The sequence below is a fragment of the Acinonyx jubatus genome, chromosome B4 (genome assembly GCF_027475565.1).
Source record: "Acinonyx jubatus isolate Ajub_Pintada_27869175 chromosome B4, VMU_Ajub_asm_v1.0, whole genome shotgun sequence".
In the NCBI taxonomy this organism is placed as follows: Eukaryota; Metazoa; Chordata; class Mammalia; order Carnivora; family Felidae; genus Acinonyx; species Acinonyx jubatus.
The window spans coordinates 138,726,079-138,748,711 of record NC_069387.1 but is presented as its reverse complement, the minus strand read 5'-3'; the positions used below and the strand labels follow the sequence as shown (position 1 = coordinate 138,748,711).

Sequence of the window (22,633 nt, the reverse complement as noted above, 5' to 3'; positions counted from 1 at the left end):
GTTGCATTTTATGTGGTAACTTTGGCATCTTTACGCTTCATCGCCCGAGAATTTATTAAGGACCCAAAATGCATCTGACGCCACCAGACGCCGAAGACGATGCAGGGAAACGGGTGCGCTGCACACACATGCACACACCGCGTGTGCTCACGCCAAGTGCACACACGTACCGTGCACACTCACCACGTGCACTCCTACCACGCACAGGCGCACATCACACCACGCGTGCTCACACTTCATCCGCGTCACTCATACCACACACGTACCACGTGTGTACACACACCATGCACACACACACACCACATGTACTCATACTGCACGCACGTGCACACCGTGTGCTCATGCCGCACACGCGCACACGTCACGTGCACCCTACCACATGCACTCGTGCCACACACACACACGTGCTCACGTGCATAAAGAAAGGCTACCTTTTCCGAGCCGCTCGAGAGAGTAGCTCTCGGCATGGAGCACCTCCGCGTGTCCTAGGAGGGAGGCGACGGCCTCTCCCCCCTGTAGCTGCTGGGTCTCCACCGCAGCCGACAGGCAGTGTGGGCACAGACATGTCCGCTGGGCGCACCTGCTCCAGCCTCTCCCCGACTCGATGTCGTCCGATGATCCCTGAGGAGGCTGGCCTTTGCAGCACCTCCCGCCTCCGGCTGGTGCCCGACACTCTATGCGAGCCAGCTCCCGCCTTTCCCCTTTGGTCTAATTGTCCCAGCGTTTATTATGTACGTATTACCGGCATTTATCACTCATTTATAATTGGTCAGGGCTCAGATATTTGTCATCGGTTATCAGCATGCATCCGCGGATCGCTGCTGGGCCTCACGCTGTGCCGGGGTCGCACGGGGAGCTGTCATGTTGTGACGTGTCATTGCCTCCCTACTTTCTGGCACAAGGCTCTCTGGTCCCTCTGTCCCAGCCCAGAAATCAGCCATTTGTCCGAGGGGCCCTGCCTCCTCTTGGGGAATGGTCGTGGAGACAGGCCTGGGTGCAAAACCTGCGTGTTGCTTTCAAGATGTCTGTTTTTAGGCCGTGTCTGTGGACAGCGAGGGAGGACGGGCACACCCACACGCACACACCTATGTGCGCTTTTGAGAGACCGCGGCGCCATGCCGACACCTCCAGTTCCACCTCCGTGGGCTCGTTTGCCTGCCTTGTCTGTATCTACATCTGCCCTCCACGGTGAGAATTCTGTCCGCAGTGGCTTCAGGTTCCTGGTCAAATACTGTGTGTGCACGGTCCTCGGACGAACCCTCCTGCTTCACTGTGGTGGTTTTCATTTAAAATATGATTGGGCTGTCATCTTTCCGTTTGCTTTCAGTCTCGGGATCTGACTCCCCACCCTCCTTATTGGTAGAACGTGATCGCGCTTCCAGAAGTCTGGACTCTTCACAAAGGCACGCTCAGGGACATGGCTCCCTCCTGTCCCGCCTCCACGTTTTTGCAACTAGCGTCAGTTTTCTGGTTTGTCCTTTTTGTGAAGATGCCTGTGTGCTGACTGCACGTTGTTTCTTCTCCCGGAAAGCACTCTTCTACTCGGGGACGACTCCCTCTTGGAGCCACGTAGTGCTTCATCGTGTGGATGAACCGTGGCCGACTCAGCCAGCCTCCCGCATGCTGGCGTTTTCGTGGTTGCCAGGACTTCATGACTCCCAACAGAGCTGTTTGAATAACCTCATGCACGTGTATTTTCATGCTGTTCGAGGTGTGTCTTTATGGCGAATTCCTACAAGTGGGAATGCGAGGTCACGGGGAAGCGTGGATCCATTTGGCTGGGTATTGCCACATCGCCCTGCCCTTCTCCCCTCGCTGGTCTGGTGGTGGGGCAATGGTGCCTCTGGACTTTGCTTCATCCTTTTTTTTCTTTTTAATGTTTATTTGAGGCAGAGAGAGAGCAAGGGGGGGAGGGGCAGGCAGAGGGGGAGAGAGAGATTCCCAAGCAGGCTCCGCGCTGTTAGCGCAGACAGAGCCTGATGCGGGGCTTGAACCTATGAACCGTGAGATCATGACCTGAGCCGAAATCAAGAGTCGGACGCTTAGCTGACTGAGCCCCCCCCCCCACGCCCCTTTGCTTCATTTCTTCACGCGTGAAGGCGAATGTCTTCGTAGGTTTGAGAACCATCTGTTTTTATAAGTTGTCTGTTCATATATTCTGTCCATTTCCCATTGGACTCGGGGCATGTTCCTCTCACATTATGTGCACACGCTTGGGTGATTGCCCTTTATCTCCAGTATATGCTGCACAGCCTCCATCTGTCACTTTTCTTTCCACTCTGAGTGGGAAGTACCTTCCCGTGTGGAAGTTTCCGGTTTTCCTGTTTGCAGGTTTATTGCTCGTTTTGTGCCGAGTCCTGGTTGGGAAGCTTTTCCCACAGTCAGTTCCGCCGTGTTTTCTGTCCACGTTTGCTTAGTGTCTCTTCTGCATGTAGACTTTGGGTCCGTTTGGAGCTCACTTTTGTCTGTGTGAAGTAGGCCTTATTTTATCTTTCTCCAAGCGGCTGTCCACTTACTGAAGGCCCATCATTGCCTCAGAGATTTGAAGTCACACACCGAACATGCACATTTCAAGTTTGGGCAACTAAGAATAAAGCTGCTATAAACATCTGGGTGCAGCTGCTTTGAGGACCCATGATTCCAACTCCTTCGTGGAAGTACCAGGAAGCAGGAGTACTATAAAGTAAGAGAATGTTTGGTTTTGCAAGAAGCCGCCAAACTGCCTTCCACAGTGGCTGCACCATTTTGCATCCCGCCAGCAAGGAGTGCTTCACATCCTCCCAGCACTGGTGTTGTGTGTGCTCCGGATTTGGGCCATTCTGACATGTGTGGTGTCCCTCGTTTTAGTGTGCATTTGCCGGATGCACATGATGTGATGCTTACGTGCCGTCTGTACATCTCTGGTGTCCGTTAATGTCTTTAAGCCTATTTTCCAACTGAACTCTTTCCTTATTGTTGAGTTTTAAGGGTTCTTTGTACATTTTGAATAACAGCCCTTTATCAGATGTGTCTTTTGCACAGGGGTTCTCCTAGTACGCGTGTCTTCTCGTCCTCTTGACATTGTCCATCACGGAACAGAGAATTTTAATTTTAACGAAGTCTAGCTATCGATTCTCTCTTTCACGGATCATGCCTTTGGGGTTGTATCTGAAGACTCCTCTCCACACTCAAGGTCGTCCAGGCTTTCTCCTACGTTACCTTCTAGGAGTTTTACAGTTTTGCATTTACATTTAGGTATGTGATAAATTTTGTGTTGTGTTTATGAAGGGTGTAGGTCTGTGTCTATATTCTTTTGTGTGTGTGTGTGTGTGTGTGTGTGTGTGTATGAGTGTGTGTGAGTGTGTATCAGTGTGTGAGTGGATGTCCAGTGGTTCCAGTACTATTAGTTGAAGAGCCCATCTCTACTCCATTGTATTGCCTTTGCTTCTTCATCAAAGATCAGTTGACTGGATTTATGGAGATCTGTTTCTAGGCGATTTTGTTCCACTCATCAATTTGTATATTATTTTGTCAATACCACATTGTTCTGATTAACTGTAGCTTTATATAAGGCTTGAAGTGAGGTAGTGTCACTCTTCCAACTTTGTTCTCCTTCAATATTCTGTTGGCCATTCTGGGTCTTTTGCTTCTCCGTGTAAACTTCAGAATTTTTATCAATATCCACAAAATAACTTGCTGAGATTTGATCGAAATTGCATTGAATCTATAGATCAAGTTGGAAAGACTGACATCTTGACAATATTGAGTCTTATCTATGAACATAGAATGCCTCCCCAATTGCTTACTTGATTTTGCTCATCAGAATTTTGTTCTTTTTTTCATATAAATGTTGTATATATTTTGTTAGATTTATGCCCAAATATTTCACTTTTTTGAGCGCTAATTAACGTAAATGGTATTATGTTTTTAATTTCAAATTCCACTTGTTAATTGGCAGTATATAGGAAAGCTATTAACTTTTGTATATTAACCATGCAACCTGCAACCTTACTATAATTGCTTTATTCCAGAAGTCTTCTCGTCAATTCTTTTAGACTTTCTACTTCGATGATCATGTCACCTGTGAACAAAGACCATTTTATTTCTTCTGTACCAATCTGTATACCTTTTATTTCATTTTCTTGTCTTGTTGCAATAGCTAGCACTTCCAGTCCAGTGTTGAAAAGGATTGGTGAGAGAGGACATCCTTGGAGTGTAAGGGAAACTTCTGAGTTTTTCACCATTACGTGTAATGATAGCTGTAGGCTTTTTGTAGATGTTCTTTATCAAGTTGAGGAAGTTCCCCTTTATCCCTAGGTTACTGAGAGCTTTGGTCATGAGTGGCTATAGGATTTGTCAAATGCTTTTCCTGCATCTATTATGATCATGTAATTTTTCTCACTTTGCCTGTTGATCTGATGGAATACATTCTTGATTTTCAAATTTTCAACAAACCTTGCATACCTGGGGTAAATCCCCTTTGGTCATGGTGTATATAATTCTGTTAATACATTGTTGGATTTAATATATTTTTTTAAGATTCCTGCATCTATGCTCATGAGTGATTTTGGTCTGTAGTTTTCTTACAGTGTCTTTCCCTGGTTTCGGTTTTAGGGAGATTCTGGCTTCATAAATGAAGTAGGAGGAATTCTCTCTGTTTCTATCTCCTGGAAGAGATTGTAGAGAATTGGTATCATTTCTCCTTAAATGTTTGGTAGAATTCAACAGTAAACTAATCTGGGCTTGGTGCTTTCTGTTTCAGGTTATTAATTGTTGATTAGAGTTATTTAATAGATATAGGCCTATTCAGATTGTCTATTTCTTGTGTGACTTTTGGCAGACTGTGTCTTTCAAGAAATTGGTTAATTTCATCTAGGTTATCAAATTTGTGTGCATAGTTGTTCATACTATTCCTTTATTATCCTTTTAAGTCCATGGATCTGTAATGATGTCTCCTCTTCCATTTGTATTATTAGTAATTAGTGTCCTTTCTCTCTCTTTTCTTAGTTAGCCTGGCTACAGGCTTATCAATTTCATTAATCTTTTTAAAGAACCAGCTTTTGGTTTCATTGCTTTTCTCTATTGATTTCCTGTTTTCAATTTCATGAATTTCTTCTCTGATTCTTATTTCTTCTGCTTACTGTGGACAGAAAACAGAAAAAAGAAAACAGAGGAGTTACAAAGCACCGTTACAACAGGTGCCCGTGTGCTTACCTTTTGTGACTGTGCTTCTTCGTGCAGCTTCCAGCTCCAGCTCGTGTCCTTCTCTTCGCTGGCGTGACCCCCAGAGGAGGTGTGCTGTTCACGTGCTGCCTCGGCGTCTGGGTGCCGAGAACATCTTCATTTCTCCCTCGGTCTGGAAGGGCAGTTTTGCCGGATGCAGGATTCTCGATGGGCAGTGGTTTCTTGTAGCACTTTGATGGCAGCGGCCCGGTGCCTTCTGTCCCACAAAGATTCTGGGGGAGGTCTGCTGGTGAGCCTGTGGAGGATCTCATGTGTGAGGATGCTCGCTGCTCCAGGACTCGTGTCTTTGACAGTTCGGTCATATAATGTGTCTCCACGTGCATCTCCTTCAGTTCACTGCATGGGGAGTTCACCACGCTTCTTGGATGTTCATATTCGTGTTTTCCATCACATTTGGGAAGTTTTCCGCCATTCTGTTTTCCAATGTCTCTCTCTTTCCAGGACCCCCACGATGCGCACGGTGGCTGTCTTGACTGTGTCCCATGGGTCCCCAGGCTTTGTTCGCTGCCCCAGTCTCATTTCCTTCTGTTTCTCACACTCGCTAAACCCCACTGCCCTGTCTTCAAGTTCACACATTCTTTCTTCTGCCTGAGTCTGTCCCGGTGACAGGGCGCTGCAGTCATGGCACTTGCCAGCCCCTAATCGCCTTTTGCTTTCTTTTTAGGTCTGGTATTGTTTATTCCATCTTGTTCCCGTGTCACCTTCCTGGCTTTCTCCACATCCACATGTAGCTCTGTGAGGATCTTCGGCCATTAAGTCTTTGTCCAGTAGGTCCGCCATCAGGTCTTCACAAACAGCTGCTGTGGACTTATTTCCCCTTCGGGCAGTGATCTTCTCCTGTCTCTGTGCCTCGTGCAGGGACATTTTAACCCACTGGTGCCGTAACTCTGAACTCAGAGTTCCCCTTACCCAGGGTTTGCTGTTTTTGGTTATTTTTAAATGTTTTGATGGTTGTAGGCTGTCTAGGGAACAAGGAGCAGCCTGAGGGGTAAACTTAGTGCCTTCTCATGTCCTTTCAGAGCCTTTACCTGGAACAGCAGGGTCACATTCTAACTCTCCCACACGTGTGGTTGCCTTTAACTCCTTTAACTGCACGTCTTTCGTGTCTGCCTCCTCTAACTGCCCTGCAGGTCGCTTCAGGAGAAGGGGCCCGCCGCATGGCCACCTGCCTCTGTGTCTCTGTCTGCTCCTCCCTCATCAGGAGTAACCAGCCTTCAGAGCGCGGGCCTCTGGTACCTGGAGGCCGGGGCCCGTTTCCCAGCCCGGCTCCCACAAGCTGTGTGCGAGCCGCTCCGGGAACCGGCGTGCAGCTGCCTGCCGGGGGCCGGGTGTGGGTGGGGGGCTGCTCCTGTGCTCAGAGCAGACGCTGAGCAGAACGAACACAACTGTGCACGTCTTCGCTGGGAAGCGCAAACCTTCGATGCTCTCCTCAGCTCCAGAAGAGCCACTGCACACAGCTTCTGCCGCTGCCGTCCTGGCGCCCACGCCGCTGTCTCCGCGGGCCCCTCTCGCTCCGACGCCAGCTTCAGAAACGGGTGTCCAGACGTCCTGTCGACGGCGTCCTCCCGGCGTTGGACTCCCTGTGCTCCTTGTGGGCTGGAGATGAGGTCTAAGGGTTTGAATAAATTCAGGCTAAATCGTTTTGGCGCGAGGACCTCCCACGTGGACTTTAGTTGCTGCTGCATCAGGCACGCGTGAGGACGCCAAGCCCTGGTGCCCAGTGGCGGGGCGTTTGACCCCACGGTTACGATGGTTATTGGCAAATGCTGCCGTGGGGACAGAACCTGCAGCTCTTCCACTTCCCTTCCTGAAAACTCCAGAAGCCGTTAGGGATGGCCCAGCAAGACCGCCTGCCACAGAGGGGTGAGGGAGGCGCCAAGGCCCGCACCGCCCCCACGGCGGGGTCGGTCCTCACGAGCCGTCTGGCAATGCTGGGAGAGGCCCCAAGCCGTTTCTTTTTTAAAAAAATTAATGAATTAACTTGTTTATTTTTCATTTACAGCCAAGGTAGTTAATGTAAAAATGACTTCAGGAGTACAATCCAGAGATTCATCCCCTACACATAACACCCAGTGCTCATCCCAACCCATGTCCTCCTTAATGTCCCTTGCCCGTCTGGCCCATCCCTCCACTCCCAACCTCTCCAGCAACCCTGAGTTTGTTCTCTGTATTTAAGAGTCTCTTATGTTTTGTCCCCCTCCCTGTTTTTATATTACTTTTGCTTGCCTTCCCTTCTGTTCCTCTGTTTTGTTTCCTAAAGGGCCCCACTCCGTTTCTAAAGAGATCAGAAGTAAACAGTACAAAAAAGACGTCGTCTGAAGTATACCTATGACACAATTATGTGCCCCAAACTGATCTGTAAATTCAATTAAACAATCAAAATACTGTTGGGATCTTTCGTGGAACTTGGCAATCAATTTAGAACTTTTAGAGCATAAAGTACCACGGAAAATTGAAAAGCTGAGGGGGAGGCGTGGCACTCTGGAGATCAGGCCACGGCGCCGGGGGCAGGGGGACAAATGGGAAGAGACCGGCAGAGTGGACAGAAGCCGACCGGGGCGCACAGGACAGTCGGTCTCTGGAGAAGCTTTCAACCCCGGAGACCACGTCTGAGTCTCGAGGGGGGCGGCAGCCTAGGTGTCCCCGCTCGGGACGCGAGCACGAAGGCACGATGCCTGGGTCTGTGGCAGCCGTTCGGAAATGGAGGAGGACGACTGGAGGTCCAGGCCCGGGGCCCTGTGGCCCCAGAAGCCTGTGCTCGAGACCCGGGCCCGCCAACAGTGGTGGGGTGGCCTGTGCCGGGACAAGCGTGTTCCTGGAGGGGCCGGCACGGGCGCCAGGGCCAGCCTGCCAGCAGTGGGGCCCGGCAGTGCCCACGGCAGGGGGCTGTGTCCCCGCACCCACCTCGCCCCGGCCCCCACCCAGCTGTCGCTCAGCGACTCACTTCCCGAGGTTAAAATTCAGTAGGTTTATAAATACAAGAAACTCCTTTCACGGTTCTGAATTGGTGACCGTGACAGAGTGCTTACTGAACTGTAAAACCCCAGCGCCAACTGAAAACGTCACGGGAAAAATTCCCGGGTACAAGCCCAACGTACGTCACAAAGCATGCAAGCGAGGATGAGGCGCCACGACAGCACGATGTGTCAGCCCCGAAGCACGGAGGGGGGACGGCCGTGCCGCCGGGAGGCCGCGCCATCGGAGCCTGGGCGCGACGGCCCAGAGATGGGCCCACGGGAGGAGCTGGATCTTTGACAGCGACAGGAAGACGGGGCCGCGACACTCGTGCGTGTGGACGCTCGCCTCCCTCCTCGACGCCCTCGGCCTTCACCCCACCTCTCCCTCCACCTCTCCCACCTCCGCTTCTCCATGACCAGCCGGGCCCAGCAGTGCCTCTGTGCAGGGTGGAGGCCGACCCCTCGCTCCTCCTCTGCACCGTCCTCGTCCCCAGGGGGCCACGCAGCACTGCGAGTGCCCGGCCCGGGTGAGGGGTGGAAACTGAGGCAGCACAGGTAGGGGGGGAGGGGGCGGGACCCGTTTCCACACTGAAGCCCACGGCTCATGCCGGCCGTGTTCCGGGGTTTGGGGGTCCGAGGACGGTGTCGTCCACCGAACGTGCAGCTCCCTGGAAGCGCTTCCTGCCTGGAGCCCGCTGACTGCTGTGCACAACCCAGCACGACCTGACGGGCTCTTCCCTAGCGGCCAAACTCCCCCCGTTCTGGGCCGAACCCGCCCCCGCTTACTGTTTGCTTCTTGCTATCTCATCTGTTCCTTCCTTTCCTTCTTTTGGATTAAAGTGATTGCTAAATCTTTTTTTTTTTTTTTTAACTTTATTTATTTGAGAGAGAAAGAGAATCCCAAGCAGGCTCTGCACTGAGCCCAACATGGGGCTCGATCCCACGACCCTGGGATCATGACCTGAGCCAAAACCAAGAGTTGGACACTCAATGGACCGAAGCCTCCCAGGTGCCCCTGAAGTATTTGTTAATCCATTTTTCTCCTGGTCAGTTTCTTAAACATTTTTATTGCCTTTAGTGTCTGTCTTTGAGAGTACGTGCATCTGAGTCTTTAGAATTCGGGTTCCTACCTTTACCGCCTCTGGGGCCGCAAGGGCCCCACACGCTCCCTTCTCTGCTGCTGCCTGTGTGACAAGCTTTTAAGTCTGGCTGTATTTGAACCCTGGAAAGATGTTCCTGTTTCGGAGTCATTTCGATCTCCCCACTTTTTACCCAGAAACGTTCTCCCTTCTGCCCTCTGTCTGGAGGGCTCCCTTTGGGGCATCTCAGGGAAGGGCTGGTGGTGACAGATTCTCTCAGGCTTGTTTTGTCTCAACGCCCGAATCCTGTCTCATCTTGAGGCCCCTTTCCAGGAGCATGAACTGGGCTGGCCGTTACTCCTGAGGACCCTTGGCAGACGCGCTCCACAGCGACAGCCCCCGCGGCTTCTGTTAGAAGTCTCTCTGAACGTGAAGGTGTCTTTTTTCTCTGCTTTTCAGATTTCCTCTTTGTCTTTGGTTCCCGGCACTCAGCTGTGATGTTTAGTTTTAGTTTATCCTGCTTGGGGCTCAAGGCACCTGACGCGGACGGCTGAGGTCTGGGTCAGCCGGGCACAGCCCCGGGCGTCCCCACCCTCGACGGCCTCTGCTGCGCTTCCTCCGGCACCCACTGGGTCCCTGACCTGTCCTGTTTCAGTTTAAGATGTCCCTGTGTTGACGGATTGTCACTCGCTGGTGACAATCCCTACCCTTCCGTCAACTTTCCCAAGTGGATTAATCACAAAGTCCGAGTCTGAAAAGTGGATTGGATCACCCGTGACTCTTATATTTTCTCAGCAAGAGTCCGAATGAATTACGTAAAGTCACAGAAGCTCTGGATCTTTTCACTGAAAGAAACAGAAACGTTCCTCTGGGTGGAAAGGTTACTTTGGTGCAGTCGAGCCCGCTACGTGCAGGCTGGCCTCCCGCTGGCCCCCCAGCTCCCGTGGGGACGCTGTGGCTGCAGGACCCACATTTGAGCCGGACTCTTCCCGCAGATCCTGGGTGCCTGCCCTCTGCAGTTCTCAAAAAGCCCTTTTGAAAGCCCTGCTTCCTCCGGCCTGGCTGGTTCTCAGGGAGCCCTGGTCTGCCACCAGCTGCTGCCTCAAAGCCAGAAGTGGAGGAGAAGGGAATTTTAACTTTAAAGAAGGCCCAGTGTTTGTTTAACATACATTTATTCACTGAAATGAGATCCCGAGCTCATTTCATAAGGGCTTTCTCTTACGAGTGACTGGAGAAATCGAGCAGCATCTGAAATACGCAGCTCACGATCTGGGTTTGCGTGGAGAGCAAAGGCGGGAACACGGGAGGACAGACCCACTTTCCTGAAAAGTCTCGCCACGTCCCCCTCGCTCACTGCTGTCAACGTGGGCCGTTCCTTCCTGCAGGACCGTCAGCAGCTCAGGAACACACACGGTCTGCTGTTCCCACAGTGCCCGCGGCACCCAGTTCCATAAACACCTGCCGGCCCTGGCGCAGGACGAGCACACGTGCTCACGAGGTGGTGAACCTCCGTGCGGCCGGCACCCGGGGGGCCGAGCTCTGTCCCCCGGGATGAGCCCGCGCTGTCCGCAGCCCCTCTGAACGCCCCCCGTGCACACGGTCACTCGGCCTCACCGGACAACAGCAGCCCGGCCCACGTGAGTTAAGGGCTGGACAGAAAGGCAGACCCGCTGAGAAGCAGGAGAACAAGTCTGTCCTGTGGACGCCGCGCTCTATGGGCCAGCGGCTCTGCCATCGCAGCTCAGGGGCGGGGTGGACGGCGGGCTGCGCTCCAAGAAAACCTCCCTGAGAAACAGCACAGACCGCCGGCGGGCGGTCCGAGGAGCAGGGACCACGACCCCTTTAAGCACCGCCCCGTGCCAGCAGCTGGCCTGGGCCCCTCGGTCCCAGAGCGGACCGGTTACATCCTGCAGGTATGCTGTGCTCCCTTGATTTGGGGGCACAATCCACGATGCTCAGTGTCCCCCGATTCTCACCATGTTCCCTCTCAGGACAGAACCTTAAGAAAAGCAGGTCAGCGGGTCGCCCCCTCCTGCCCTCGGGCAGCCCCGCAGCCAGGACGGCTGGGCTCCAAGCGCCTCCGGGGTGCAGCCCTGCTCACCAAACTGGGAGGCTGTCCCAGAGGGGGCCGGGGACGACGGGGGTCCGTGGTCCTTGGGCGGACCCTCCCACATGCGGAGACCGGAGTCAATCCTGGAAGCGCGAACAGAGGAGGAGGAAAGTGCGCCAACACCTGTCCCAGACGCCCGCCTGCAGGCAGATGAGCACACGGCGCCTGCCCTGGCCCCGACCCAGTCCCCCCGGCCACCCCCCACCCCCGCGCCCAGAACTCACTAGCAGCCACGCGCTGCTCTCCGTGTCCCAAGTGGGGGGCGCGAGAACTCCTGCGGGGAGAGCCGGGGGCTCCAACTGAACTTGGTAGCATCCGTCCTAGCCTCCGGGACTCACTTGGTGGAGCTTGGTTAGACCCCGGGTGGGGAAGACTGGTGAAAGCCTTCCGTACGGCATCGCTCTCAACACCTGTGGGAGTTCTTGCGGAAACCATGGCAGCGCGATCCCCTGCTGTGTCCTTGGTTGGCGCTCCTTGGACATTGGCACAGAAGCTGCCATCAGGAGACGTGTGCGCCGCCACACGGCAGAGACGCGTGGGACGGGCGTGCATGCGTGCTCAGGCTACACAGCGGAGGCGACCGTGTGCTGCCCACCAGGTTCTTCTCCCACGCGCCAAATGCGTAACAGGGCTTGCTGTGGACACAAGACCCGGAGGTCTCGCCAGGTGGTTCCCGTTATCAGAAACGCCACTGTGAGAACTGTGTCTCCACCGCCCCCACCCCCGCCGGCCCCCGCCGCCTGGGGCCAGGATGGAACCAATGTCAAAGGCTGCACGAGGGTGGTTCCCCACAGAGCAGGACCCTTCTGTCACCCTAAGAATAAAAAGCCAGTGTCCTCCAGCAGAAAATTGCAAATAAAAAGTTTAATTTCAGAAACTGAGTTCGCCGTTTATAAATACACTAAAACATAGTCAATGCAAATCCAGATTAATAACAGGTACAGGTTTTTAACAAAACAATTTTTCTAAAAGGTCACAGGCAAACAAGTGACTTGCTTCATCCAGAACATTTAATTGGTTTGACATAGGAAAACGAACCCTTTTCTGGACGTTGCAGCAAAAACTCTGAAGACGTATCATTGTTCAAACAATCTGACAACTGACGCTTCATTCTGATGTCCTTGGGATTCTGAAACGCCCCCGTGATGGCTGACTCTTCCCTATTATATATAAAAAAATCTAAACACCTAAGGCTATTCTTACAACTGCGATATAACAATCTTCTTCCCTGTTAATAAGCCATCTCTTCTAAAAAGAATTTTATACATAATTTGATCAAAGTGGGGTCAGCGGGGTCAGTGCACAAATTTCAAAGGATAGCTTCGTGGTGTCGCGACACCAGGTCCGAGGCTCGGGGCGTCCCCGACAGGACCGCCGTGAACTGGCCACTGCGCGTGGCCCACGGCAGGCATCCGGGGGCTCGTGATCAGCGGTCGGGGCATCTCTGAGCGAGCCGACCGTGTAAAACCTGAATGAAAAGCATGAACCGGAACCCTCTCTTTACCACATCACTACACAACCAACATCGCGGGACACATCTAAACTTAATTTTGTCTTCAAATGCCACACCTCTGTTGCAGTAAACAGGTATGTTCCAGAATATTCTCTGTACTCCTCGACATACTTTATAGAGCCTGCAGTTAAAAACTGCTCAGCCAGGATGGCTTGAACTCCACCTCCTATTTACAGATTTCATTAAACAGCCACAAAAGCTGTTTTGTTGAATTAAAGCAATTTTTTAACTAAAATACAGTACCTGATTTGTGGTTTTTACATAATTGAATAAAAAGCCTACAGGATAAAATCGTTTACATCTTCTCTGCCAGTCTAGTAAAACAAATTACTAACCCCCAACTTTTAAAAAACTTTACAGTTATGAATGAAACCCTAGTCATCGTATTTCATGATCGGCAAGACAGGCTCTCTGTAGCGGGCCGAGAGCCCGCGGTGACACCCGGCCTGCGGTGCTGGGAGTAAGGCACACGGAGACATTACAGTGAAGCTGGACGGTGAGGCTCGTGCCACCTCAGGGTGCCGGCCGCGGCGTCCCACACGCCCCCACCCCCACCCCCCGAGCGCGCCACCACCCGGGGACAAACAGCTGGTGCCTAATAACCAACAGTATTTTCCGTTCGGTGGCTCTGCGGTGAGTTTCAATACTGAAAGTATATTAAGGGAAGATTCACTTTCAAAAAGATGAGTTTTTCGAAGTGTTCCATCGTGAGCCTGGACTGGCCAAAGCCTCCGTTCTCGGTGGGTGTGCCGAACAGCCTTTCGGAAGGGACGATGCTCGGGGGGCAGCCCAGAAACCTGACGGCCAGAGCGGAGAGGCCTGGCCAGGCCGACCTCTTCAGGCTCCAGTAGGTGAGGGGGTCACAGCTGTGTTCGAGCACCTCCTCCTCCAGATACGCAAGCACCATGTCCTCGGGCACCTTCGTCTTCTCCTTGGGGCCCTTCCTGGTCATCTTGGCCACGAGCGACCACAGGTCTTCCTCCCCAACCGAGTCTCTGGAGGGGGAGCCTGGGTGGCACCCGTTGGAGACGGGCGCATCCTCTGAGGTAGAGTTGAGCTCCTCCAGTTCCCTGATTAGATCCTGCTTGTACTGCGTGGCCTCCTCTTCCGAGAACAGGGAGGCCTTGTAGCGGGGGTCCAGCAGCGTGGCAAAGACGTACCTGGGGTCGTGGAGTGTGGCGGCCAGCCGGCTCACCATGGCTTCCTTCAGAGACTTGAGCATGGTGTCGATGCCCATGGTCTCCTCGAAGAGCATCTCGATCTTCCTGTTGAGGATGTGGATCATGGGGATGACCTGGCCGAGCGTGGACGCATGCGCGCTCATCTCCCGGCTCGCGGCGTCGAAGGGCTTCAGCGCGTGGCACACGGACTGCATGACCTCCCACTGGTCGCAGCTGATCAGCTCTCTGAAGTTGCACTCGACGGACATCTCATTGATCGCCCGCTTCTGCTCGATGAGCCGCTCGAGCATGTGGAAGGACGTGTTCCACCTGGACGGGACGTCCTGAATGAGGTGGCGCTGGGGCAGCGCGTACTCCTTCTGCAGCTCCGCCAGCTTCTCCTTCGCTTTGGGCGACCGATGGACCCGCTCACATATCTTCCGCGCGATGCTAAGCAGATTCTGGACCATCCGCTGGCTCTTGATGGCCTCACCGACCACGAGGTCGACCGTGTGGCTGAAGCACTGCACGCTCGCTCGCTCCCCTTCGCTCAGCGTCTTCCCTATGCTCGGGTTGTCGGTGACCGTGATCCCGACCTGAAGGCCAGGGGACGTCACCCAGGCCTCCCACCAGCACTCGAGCTGCTTCCTGATGCCGTTGCCGCCGTAGTCACAGTCGACCTGCGACACGTCCAGCAGGGCCGAGCAGTGGCGGTCCTCACGGTACGGCCGGGCCGGCGACGCGAAGGTGACCCAGTGCGCGGTGAGCGTCAGGTACTCGCGGGTCTGGTTACTCATCCATATTCCAGACGTGAAGTGGACCACGCCGCTCTCCGCCTCCTTCAGGTGGGACATAACTATCTGCTTCACATTATCGTACATGCCTGGGATGGCGGTCCTGGAGAAGTAGGAGGGCGAGGGCAGGGAGTACTGAGGTTTCAAGTATTCGAGCAGCCTGTTAAAGCCAACATTGTCTACAAAAGAATATGGCTGGAGGTCAAGTGCAATCATTTCGGCTATGAGACTTGTGATTTTTTTGGCAACTGGGTGGGAATCATAGAACTTCTCGGCGGGGTCGTCCAAGGAAGAAGCTCCCGACAGCTCTGTGCCCAGGGGCCCGCGGAGGCCGGGTGAGGAGGGCCGCGCGGCCCTGGGCGCATCCGCCTTCAGCGCGCTGCCGTGGAACCTCTGCAGGTGCCGCAGAAGGCAGCTGGTGCCCAGGTTGGTGGGCTTCTTGCCCCTGCTTATCGTGCGGCCGCAGTGCAAGCACACGACTTTCGTGGGGTCTGCGGAGCAGACGGAGAAGTGATTCCATAGCTTGGAGGTCTTTTTGCTGTGAATGGGAAACATAACTTGACTGTGTTTGGTAACCGTCGCTGGCAGGTCCGTCAACTTGGAGGAGGAACCCTCCGCGGAGGCCAAGGTCGCGTACGGAGAATCTGCCAAACCCGCACCCAGCAAGCCCTTCTGGCTCCCCACGACCTCGGGGTGGCGTCGGTAGAGGTGCCTCATCAGACAGCTGGTGCCCACGTCTCCCCTCTTCCCCCGGCTGATGACACAGGTGCAGTGTCGGCACACCGCCTTGAGGCTGTCCGTGGGCGCCAGCGAGAAGTGATGCCAAACCTCCGACTTCAGCCTCTTCATGACCTTCTTGTTCTGCTGGAACACGGCGCCGGACTCCAACAGGCCGGGGCTCAGCCCGTCTCCCTGCGGCTTCTCGGGGGGGGACGCCAGCAAGGCCTCGCCCACGTCGTCAGAGGACAGGGCCGACGCATCCTCCGGGAGCGCGTCCCCGGGGTTCAGACGCCCCTGCAAGTCCTCGGCCGGCCGGTCGGGGGACGCGGAGGGGGACTCCTGGGCCAGCGTCCCGGGCGAGGACGACACGGAGCCCGGGCCCCCCTCTGGGGGCGGCAGGGCGGGCAGCAGGGTGGGGGGCGCGGCGTACGGGGGCGGGATGCCCGGGCCGCCCCCGTTCTCCTGCAGCACGATGGAGCGGTGTGCCCGCCACATGTGCCTGATGAGGCAGCTGGTGCCCAGGTCCTTCCCGTTCTTCCCTCTGCTGAACTCGTTCATGCAGTGGATGCACACGGCCTTGGAGTTGTCCAGCGGCGACAGGTAGAAGTGCTTCCACACGGCAGACCGCCGCCGGGACCCGGACGCGCTCTTCGGGAGCGGGGGGTTTCTCTCCGGGCCGTTGTCCGAGGTCTCCTCGCAGTGGAGGGTGGGGAGGGGCGGCGGCCCCCCTGGGGCCTCCTCCCTGCCCACCGTCTCGGAGGCGGACGCGTCGGAGGGCACTTCCTCGGGGGAGACCGTGGACTCCTCCGCCACGTCGTCGCGGGAAGGGACCTTGGACGCCAGTCTGGGGGCGAGCTTGGCGGGCGAGAGCACGGCGCCCGGGTCCCCGGTGTCGGTGGGCGCCGGCGGCAGCCGCAGCGGAGGCGGCGAGAGGGAGGGCGGGGCCGGCACGCCGCCGTTCTCCGGGACGAGCACCGTGGGGTGCGCCCTCCTCACGTGCCTCATGAGGCAGCTGGTGCTCAAGTCCTTCTCGTTCTTCCCGCGGCTGAACTCCTTCATGCAGTACGTGCAGATGGCCTTCGTGCTGTCCCGGGGGGAGATGAAGAAATGCTTCCAGGCCGGAGACTTCTTCCGGGAGCTCGCGCCCCGGCCGGAGAGCAGGCTCTGCGTCACGGCCTCCATGGCCACGTCGTACAGCGTGCCGCTGTACTGGGAGAACAGGGACCCGTACTCCTCCTCCTGGTCGGCAGGGAGGCGCTGGCCGGGGGGCTCGCGGCCCCTGCCCGCCTCCCCGGCCTCCGCCCGCTCCCCGCCGCCGTCGGCCCGCTTCCTGTCCTGCTCGCTTTTAAACTCCACTCCTTCCAGACCGTGATTCGGGAGTCGAACATCTTCCCCTTCTATTTTAAAATTTCTTTTAGCAGAAACAAACTGGCCATCCCCTTTGGGACGAGGCTCCTGGCTATTCTCCATGACTGACCATAACTATTCTGGCTGCCTCGTCGCGTTACCTTAGGCGGGCGAAAACCTGATCCAAAGGCGCATCCGCACCCCCAGACGCACGTCGCCTTCAGCTTTTTCAAGACGAGGCCGTCTTCCCGGACGCGCATGAGTGTGGCCGATCGTCAGTCTGACCGGAGAAGAGGGCCTGTGACCGGTGAGCGTGCCGTCTCATCTCAGGGCGCGGAGCACCGCCTGCCAGGGGCCCCAGCACGGCCCGCCGCTCGGCACAGACACCAGCTGACGCAGCGCAGACCCGCGTCCTGTCTCGGAGACCGGAGCGCCGTCATCCTGACAGCACGATGACCCTTGTGCATGATCTATCAAAGAAGACGAAACGAAGGTTAGCTCTGACCTGAATCATACATCTCAAATCTATACTGTTGTTGTGAACAGATCAGCAACGCGCAAAGAAAAGATTCTACGATGGTGAATTAACGTTAAAAAACTTGTTCCTTGACGTTTTACAATCCACTTATACGAGGAAAATACCCTAAAACTGCAAAATAAGCACAGGATAAAGACGTGAATTTAAATTCCAACTGCCTGTTCATAAAGGGCTGCAGGACTGAAAACACGCTAAGATGGCATAAAAGGCCGCTGGGTCCCCGGTACAAGGAGCCGCCGGAGACCCTCCCTCTTCCCGCCCTGCCGTAAGAGCCAATACGCAGAGCAGGGACTGAACCCTGCTAACCTGTCAGGTCATCAGGTCACAGACTCAACACCGAACAGAACAGAGAGAGCGGGGACTCCCAGCATCTAAGAGGGGAGCCGAGTCCACGAGGGCCGAGCAGCGTCCACCCCGAGTGCCGCGGTGCCGAACGGGCACCGGGCTGGGTACTGGGCACCAGGCGGGGGGTGGGATCGGCCCCTGGGAACCCGAATGCTGCGCAGACGTCAGGAGCCGGTCTGCAACCGCGAAGGCAGGCACGTGGGCAGGATGGGTGGGAACAGGAGGTGGGGTCAGCACACAGGGACAAAGTGGACACGTGGGGCTCACGTGGGGCTCACGTGGGGGAGGGAGCAGCTAATGGGAAAGTACAGGAAGGGGGCACAAATACCAGCACCAGCGCGCTTACCAGTGAAGAGTGGACCCCGGCAAAGTACAAGAAGCTTACTTTTTTTGCTACAACAACCAGGGGTTTATTATAAATACAACCTGCACAAAAACTTAAAACTATACATAAATCAAAACCAGAATGGCCCACGGGAAGACAAAAGGCAGATTTCTGACGCTTTGGCTCAGCCAGCCCCCAAATAAAAACCAACAAGGAGAAATCAAGGAAGCGCGAAGCGAACAACCTGCGGGAAGAGAGGGGTGTGTGTCACACGGGGTGGCCACGGAGGCCCCGGGTCAGGGAGGACAGGCCCCCTCAGCGACACTCGGCCAAACCCGAGCCGCCCGGGGCGCTGGGGCCCTGCCTGGCTGGGAGGCCGTGCCAAGCCCAGAGCAGCGCTCGTGCGCCAGCCCCGTGGGGTCACTTGCTGGCCGCCCGGGCCTGCTGGGCTGGGGTCTGGCCCAGGTGCTGCCTCGGCATCCAAGCGGCCCGGGGAGGGGACGCGGTTACTGACTTACTCCGTGGCCTCCAGCGTCTGCGCAGACACAGCGTCCTCGGCCACCACGGGCCCACCCGGCCCACCCAGGGCCAGCACGGCCTGGATGAGGCCGCCAAAGGGCACCGGGTGCCCAGGGCTGACCATCTGACGAGGTGCCAGCGGCGGGGCCTGCGTCCCAACACATGGTGAGGAACACTTTGTCCTCGTCACAGCAGCTGCAGGACAGCCCGGGCCCTGGGGCTCCAGCTCAGGCCCGGCCAGGGCCAGCTGGCCATCTCGGGTCTGCCGGAGCCAGCGCCAGCCAGCCACTCCCCGCAGGGGCGGACGGCCCTCCTGCCGGGGCCTCTGGCCACGGGCGGTGGTGCTGGTGGGATGTGAGTGCCGAGAGCCACCCGGTCTGTACCCCTGCCCGTGCCCCTGCCTCGGCCGGCTGCCCGGCCCCTCCACCTCACCCGTCAACGTGTGGCCGGGCACACAGACACGGACGCCTGAGCGGGGGCTGAGCCGGGCCCTGCCGTGCAGACCGAGGCTGTCCACAGGCAGTGCCCACCGGCGGCCACGCCGAGCAGGCGAGCCATCGCCGAGTGCAGGAGCCACAGCGGCGACGCCGGCCCAGCAGGCGTTCCGGAGCAGCGCGCTTCTGAGAGAAGGAAGCACGGTCGAAGGGGATGCCGCAAGACCTGCTCACGTGAGCCTGCCGGGCAGAGCAGGGTGGACGGTCGCCCTGAGGCACTGTGCACGCTTTTCAAAACGGCTATTCTCACCAGAAGCAAACACGGGTTTTTCAGAAAGCATCCCAAAGAACGAACTCCACAAAGTTCGGCCAAATGGTCAGAATAAAAAATAAGCCTGTGAATCCGTATCAGTAAGCACACAGGAGCAGGCCACCGGGGGTGGGAGTCGGCAAAGAGCGCAAGAGAACTACACACACTGCATTTCCAGGACACTGTATGTAATTACACGGTTCACACGTATAATTACACAGAAAACACAGAGAACAAAGAAAAATGAGCAAAAAGTATGACGCTATAAAAACGAAAACCCAGGTTTGGAGGAGACTTTTTGAGAATTAGAATTACGAGTATATATAAAATCAAAACATCAATGAGACACCCACCAGGACGGCTGAAATCAAAAAGACAGCCAGTGACAAGCACGGACAGAGATGTGGAAAAACACTCATCCACCACCGGTGGGGATGAAGGCGGTGTGGCCCCTTCGAAAACCACTCCGGCAGCGTCTCAAACGTAAAGTCGCCCGTGACCCAGCAATCCCGCTTCTGTGTAAATACCGAGAAGTGAAGATGTGTGTTCACTCAAAAACCTGTACGTGGACGGCATCAGACAAAAAGCGGACACGACCGCCCCCCCCCCCACACCCATGAGTAGATGAAAAACGTGATGTATTCCTCTAATGGCAAGACCGTGCTCACCACGACACAGACGAACCTCGACGAACCTCGAGGTCATCGAGCTACAGGAACCAGACATAGAAGACGGCACACCGTGTGCCCGAATTCATACGAAATGTTCAGAGAGAGACAGAGGAGGGGAGAGGAGGCCAGGGGGTGCGGGAGCACAACGGCAATACTGCTGATGGGCTGGGGGCTTCCTCCGGGGCGATTACAAATTCTGGGATCAGTTGCAACCTTACCAATATACCACAGAAAGGTTTACCCTGTGGTGCGTGAATGACATCTCAGTAGAAAGAAATTATAAATGCGTAACTATAGAATCAAAATAAAGGGAAACGGGTGATTAAAAGCAGCTGAAGGAAAAAATAATCCTGAAGACGGATCCAAAGAAGTTCCCAAGAAGGCAGCGCTGCCACGGGAGCAGACGGGAGACACGGCGTGCCGGCTAGTCACACGGTTGAGAAGCAGGTGGGGACGGAGAGGTGGCATCTGATGGGCTCCTGACAGTGTCCAGAACGACAGACAGATGTGGAAATACATGCAAGCATAAAATACACCACACAGACCGAGCGGAGCAGTTATCTGAATCTTGATCCAAACTGACACGTTAATGAAAGCGAAGAACAAAGAGGGTGGGAGAGAGACGTCATGCGGTGAGACTAGCCGGAATCCAAAAAACATAAATCTAAAAAATTATGAAGACAACTGGAGAAACCTGAACACTAAGTGAGCCTCTGAATCTATTAAGAAAGTATTTATGTGGAGAGTGAAAATGGTATTTGGTCTTTTATGTTCAAGTATTGACAGATGAAGCGATATGCTGCTGGGGTTTTGCCTCAGAATAATCCAGTTTGGGGTGGGGGCGGGCAGATGGAACGAGACTGACCGCGTATGGACGATCATGGAGCAGGCACAGGGTGGCGGTCACTGGGGGCACTTTACGGTTCTCTCTACTTGTGGCTATGCTTGAATTTTCCATAATGAAAAAGATATTTTGTAATGTTTATTTTTGAGAGACAGCATAAGTGCAGGGGAGGGGCAGAGAGAGAGAGAGAGAGAGAGAGAGAGAGAGAGAGAATCCCAAGCAGGCTCCATGCTGTCAGCGCAGAGCCTGATGTGGGGCTTGAACCCACAAACCCCGAGATCATGACCCGTGTGGATGATCAAGAACTGCATGTTTAACTGACTAAGCCACCCAGGCGCCCCCTTAAATAAAAAGATTTTAAAATTAAAGACCAACAACTCTCATAAAAGTAAATGAAAATTCCTTTTAAAATTTTAACAAATCAGACTCAGTAGTAAAAACGTGTCACACACCAGGACTAAACAGGGCTAATCCAGGACTACAAAGTTCATTTAACATTTGAAAATAAGTCAATACAATTCACCACAGTAAGGAAAATGAACCAAAACCATACCATCATTTCAGTAGACGCAGAAAAAACATTGGATATAATTCAACACCCAAGGGCGCCTGGGTGGCTCAGTCGGTTAAGTGTCTGACTTCAGCTCAGGTCATGGTCTCACGGTTCGTGGGTTCAAGCCCCGCGTTGGGCTCTGTGCTGACAGCTTGGAGCCTGGAGCCTACTTCTGATTCTGTGTGTGTGTGTGTGTGTGTGTGTGTGTGTGTGTGCACGTCTCTCTCTCTCTCTGCCCCTCCCCTGTTCACTCTGTCTCTCAAAGGTGAATAAATGTTAAAAAAACCTTTTTTTAATTCCATACCCATTCATGATAAAATTTCTCAGCAAATGAAAACCAAAAGAAAACTTTATCAACCTGATAAAGGAAATACAAAGACAGCCTAGGGCCAATATCACACATGCTACTGACAGAGGCGGAGCGCCATCCCCCCACGATCAGCGCAGGACAAGGGTGTTTGTTCTCCTTGCATCCAGTTGGCACCACACTGGCAGCAGGAGCCAGGGTGGTGAGTCAAACAGAAGAAACAAAAGACGTACGAACTGAAAACGTAGATGTAAAACTGTCTTCATTCATATTAAACATGTTTGTGTGGGTAAAATCGTAAGGAATCTACTAAAAGTAAGAAGTCATTTAGAAAATTATGAGATACAAAGCAATTGTTTTTGTATAGAAAAATAACTGAAAGAAAAAAATTTTTAAATTCTACATTTAACATACAAAAATATAAAATGTGTACAGATAACATGAAAATGTGTGTAAGACCATAGGCTGAACACTGAAACGATACTAAATAGACGGAGTTCACGATGTGGAAAATCCAATATTGGTAAGACATCAGTGTTTCCTGAACTGACCTATAAATTCAGTACAATTCCAATCAAAATCCCCCAGTTTCTTCTTTTTTTGCCATAGCTGATAAGCAGAGCTGACAATTTACATGGAAATATAAAGAACCAGGAATAAATAAAATAATAATTTACTCTTGTATAACACAGGCAGGTGCGGGGGACCGAGCCCCAGTCAAAAATCTGCATGTAACTTCTGACTCCCCCAAAACAACTACAAATAGCCTACAGTTGACGGAAAAACACAGTGACCCTGAACAACATGGGTTTGAGGACTACTTATACACACATTTGCTTCCCAGTAACCACAGTACAGCGCTGTAAGTGTATTTTCTCTTCCTT

The 22,633-nt window shown here is 54.1% G+C and overlaps 2 protein-coding genes across 4 annotated transcripts in view; one reads left to right on the top strand and one right to left on the bottom strand.

The window, feature by feature from the left end:
• The first annotated feature begins 68 nt into the window (after positions 1–68).
• On the top strand, positions 69–7,403 carry LOC128311001 (uncharacterized). Its single transcript, XM_053199552.1, has 2 exons — positions 69–1,188; positions 1,328–7,403. The coding sequence occupies exons 1-2, from the start codon at positions 69–71 to the stop codon at positions 1,978–1,980; spliced, it is 1,773 nt and encodes a 590-aa protein (XP_053055527.1). The 3' UTR covers positions 1,981–7,403.
• A 4,810-nt stretch (positions 7,404–12,213) lies between these two features.
• ZBED4 (zinc finger BED-type containing 4) overlaps positions 12,214–22,633 on the bottom strand; it is a 30,456-nt gene continuing 20,036 nt past the window's right edge. For all 3 annotated transcript variants that reach the window (XM_053199551.1, XM_053199550.1, XM_053199549.1), the window contains one exon: positions 12,214–17,373. In XM_053199551.1, coding sequence (XP_053055526.1) covers positions 13,523–17,026 — 3,504 coding nt within the window. In that variant the 5' untranslated portion in view covers positions 17,027–17,373 and the 3' untranslated portion in view covers positions 12,214–13,522. The remainder of the gene's footprint in view (positions 17,374–22,633) is intronic.